The sequence below is a fragment of the Antrostomus carolinensis genome, unplaced genomic scaffold (genome assembly GCF_000700745.2).
Source record: "Antrostomus carolinensis isolate BGI_N321 unplaced genomic scaffold, ASM70074v2 scaffold45192, whole genome shotgun sequence".
NCBI lineage: Eukaryota > Metazoa > Chordata > Aves > Caprimulgiformes > Caprimulgidae > Antrostomus > Antrostomus carolinensis.
The window spans coordinates 3,005-6,224 of NW_010301298.1; the positions used below are offsets into that span (position 1 = coordinate 3,005).

Consider the following 3,220-nt stretch of genomic DNA (forward strand, 5'->3'; position numbering starts at 1 on the left):
TCCTGCTGATGGCAGGGCGGTTGGGACTGGATGAGCTTTAAGGTCCCTTCCAATCCAAACCAGTCTGTGATTCTATGAAAGCAGAGTATAGAAGAATCAATGAATTAATGAATGAGGCCAGATTGTGAATCATTATTTGTTTCCAAAGGATATAAAAGCTAAATAGATGCTAATGGCATTGCCTACCTGGAGATCTTTGATCAGGATGGAGTACTCAATCCCATGGGACTCCAGGAAGGCTTTGACTGCTTGGACACTGTTAGAGGGGATTCGCATGTCCACAGGGAGAGCAGGAGTGGAGGGATGTGTCCAGAAATCAAGCTGAAAAGAGAAAAAAAAAAAATGAATTTGGTTTGGGGAATACATTTTGCAAACAGCTCTTCTAAAGCTTTAGAAATGCTGATTTCTCCCAAACTGAACAACTCCTGCAATATTGTGCCCTGTCGTGCTTACAGCACTCACCATAGTATCATAGAATCCCAGACTGGTTTGGGTTGGAAGGGACCTTCAAGATCATCCAGTTCCAACCCCCCTGCCAGCAGCAGGGACACCTTCCACTAGACCAGGTTGCTCAAAGCCTCATCCAACCTGGCCTTCAACACTTCCAGGGAGGAGCAGCCACAACTTCCTTGGGCAACCTGTTCCAGTGTCTGACCACCCTCACAGTGAAGCACAACTTCTTTAGCTTGGCTTCGCCACAACCTTGTAACAGTTAATGTGACAGACTCACAAAAAAAAACACCAAACAAAGATCAGCAGGAGGCTACATTCAGCATTTTCCCTGACTGCAGAGCTTCAGTCAAGAGGAAATTTTAGTCTTCTGTGATGATTATTTTACTATTCTCCCATTTACTATAAATAGTTTCAAGAAAAGCTCTGTATTAGCTAATATAAACCCCATTGATTTGATTTCTCTTTTTATTTCTCCATTGGTAGGCCTTTTCTAAGTTTTCCTTTCTCTACTATTCAAATCAATATTTGTAAAGAAAGTGATAATAAAAATTCTCACCAATGGCAATAAAAACAGTAATAACCTAGAATTTTATAGTGTGTTTTCCTGCTTCAATAAAACATAGACTCTAACTAATAAATTCCTCCCACAACACCGGGAGACAAGTACAAAAAGATTAGAATCTCCACTTTAAAGACAAATTTTTTGATACTGAGATGAAGAGCAGATCCACTCAAACATGATTCTTCACTGTGAGGGTGGTCAGACACTGGAACAGGTTGCCCAAGGAAGTTGTGGTTGCCACCTCCCTGGAAGTGTTGAAGGCCAGGTTGGATGAGGCTTTGAGCAACCTGGTCTAGTGGAAGGTGTCCCTGCTGCTGGCAGGGGGGTTGGAACTGGATGAGCTTTAGGGTCCCTTCCAACCCAAACCAGTCTGGGATTCCATGATTGTAAACCCAGTAAAAAGAAAATGTGAATGCAGGCACTCCTCAACACCAGCCTGGTACTAGAACTTGCAGATCAAACACCAAGTTATTGAGATAGTAAATTTATTTATGGCAGCTGCCACAGTGTGGTTATGAACCTTCCAAATGAGATGATGCAAAGTCCTACCTTGAAAAGTCCTACCTTGAAAAGTCCTACCCCAGTTTGAAATGTTGAAAAATGTCTTTGTGGTAATAACACACCTCAAGGTGTTCCAGAGATTCCAAAAGTTGTAACTTCTTAACCTCCTCCTCATTTCTTGTCCTGATTCGGAGAACCTGGTGCCTGCAATAAATCAGTAAGTCTTCAGGAATAGTCTCAAAAAAGGGTCTGGTTGAACTAGCTTGTAATTAACATCATTAATTTGGTAATTACTTGCATGCTACCCGCTGATACCAACTTCTTTAATGCAGTTGACTTAATGTCACCCAAGAGTTCAACCACCAACCTGCAGGGCCAGCCTGCTTTACGTGCACCAGATTAATAACTAGTTAAATGGCAATTTTTAAGATTTCATCATGAACAAGACATCAAGTGGATGAGTGTTTAATTGTTGACAAGGATCAGTCCCACATCTATTAGTCAATTTTTATCAAAAACTTGAAAAAAAAAGAAAATCTGGTTGAGTTTGCAAATGCTCAAATGTTTGAGGAGCACTACACCACAAAGAAAATCACTAAATATGGGATTTGTTTCACTTTTCTTCAGTTTAGTAAAGACAGTTGACAAACTTCCCTGTGTTGGCAGAAGCTGATACCATCAGAGGGTGGCTTGCACCATTCTGGGTGGAACAAATCATGGTCTGGAAGTACCTCACTCCACCGGTTATAGAAGTAACCTCAGCTATTAACTCAGACTACGCATCATAGAACGTACAGTGATCACAACATACAGTCTCTGAGTGGTTTTTAGATCACTAAAAACATAGATCCTATTCAAACACACCGTGTTCTAGGCTGTGGGTTTTGAACATCTCCAGAGAAGGAGACTCCACACCCTCCCTGGGCAGCCTGTCCCAGGGCTCCAACACCCTCACTGGAAAGAAGTTTCTTCTCAAGTTGAAGCAGAACCTCCTGTGTTCCAGCTCACACCCATTGCCCCTTGTCCTACCATTGGGCATCACTGAGAAGAGCCTGGCTCCATCCTCCTGACATTCACCCTTTACATATTTATAGACATTAATGAGGTCACCCCTCAGTCTCCTCTTCTCCAAGCTAAAGAGCCCCAGCTCCCTCAGCCTTTCCTCAGCAGGGAGATGCTCCACTCCCTTCATCATCTTGGTGGCTCTGTGCTGGACTCTCTCCAGCAGTTCCCTGTCCTTCCTGAACTGTGGGGCCCAGAACTGGACACAATATTCCACCAGGCAGAGTAGAGGGGGAGGAGAACCTCTCTTCATGCCCTGCTCTGAGCAGGAAGGTGGACTAAAGACTTCTGGAGGTCCACTACCAACCAATGCTTTTATGTAATGACTAAAAGATCTCCAACCAAGAAGTGTGAGCAACAGTTGGGGACAGAAGATGGTATTCTGGAGAGCCAGAGGTGGGTCAGAAGGAAACCTGGGAGCCACAATGAATAATCAGCTGGAAGTACAGCCCGGGATCAGTGCTGTAGCCAAAAGCACCGATGTGCTTCTCAGCTGTAGAGCCTGGGGGTTGCTGTGAGTGAGCAGATGTTGCGTTTGCAAATGGCATTTGGTGGTTAAAGGCATCTGCCTTTGGCCACTGTTGGAGACAGAATAAAAGTCCATGGAGTATTGTGTCCAGTTCTGGGCTCCCCAGTTAAAGA

General features: G+C 43.9%; 1 protein-coding gene across 1 annotated transcript in view; it reads right to left on the reverse strand.

Annotated features, from left to right (window-relative positions):
- Positions 1 to 3,220, reverse strand: part of LOC104521400 (carboxypeptidase A1) — a gene marked incomplete at its 3' end in the record, with an annotated part of 10,518 nt that overhangs the window by 2,438 nt on the left and 4,860 nt on the right. Inside the window, exons 3-4 of the mRNA XM_010163381.2 lie at positions 1,639 to 1,720; positions 187 to 321 (exon numbers count right to left, since the gene is read on the reverse strand). Coding sequence (XP_010161683.1) covers positions 187 to 321; positions 1,639 to 1,720 — 217 coding nt within the window. The remainder of the gene's footprint in view (positions 1 to 186; positions 322 to 1,638; positions 1,721 to 3,220) is intronic.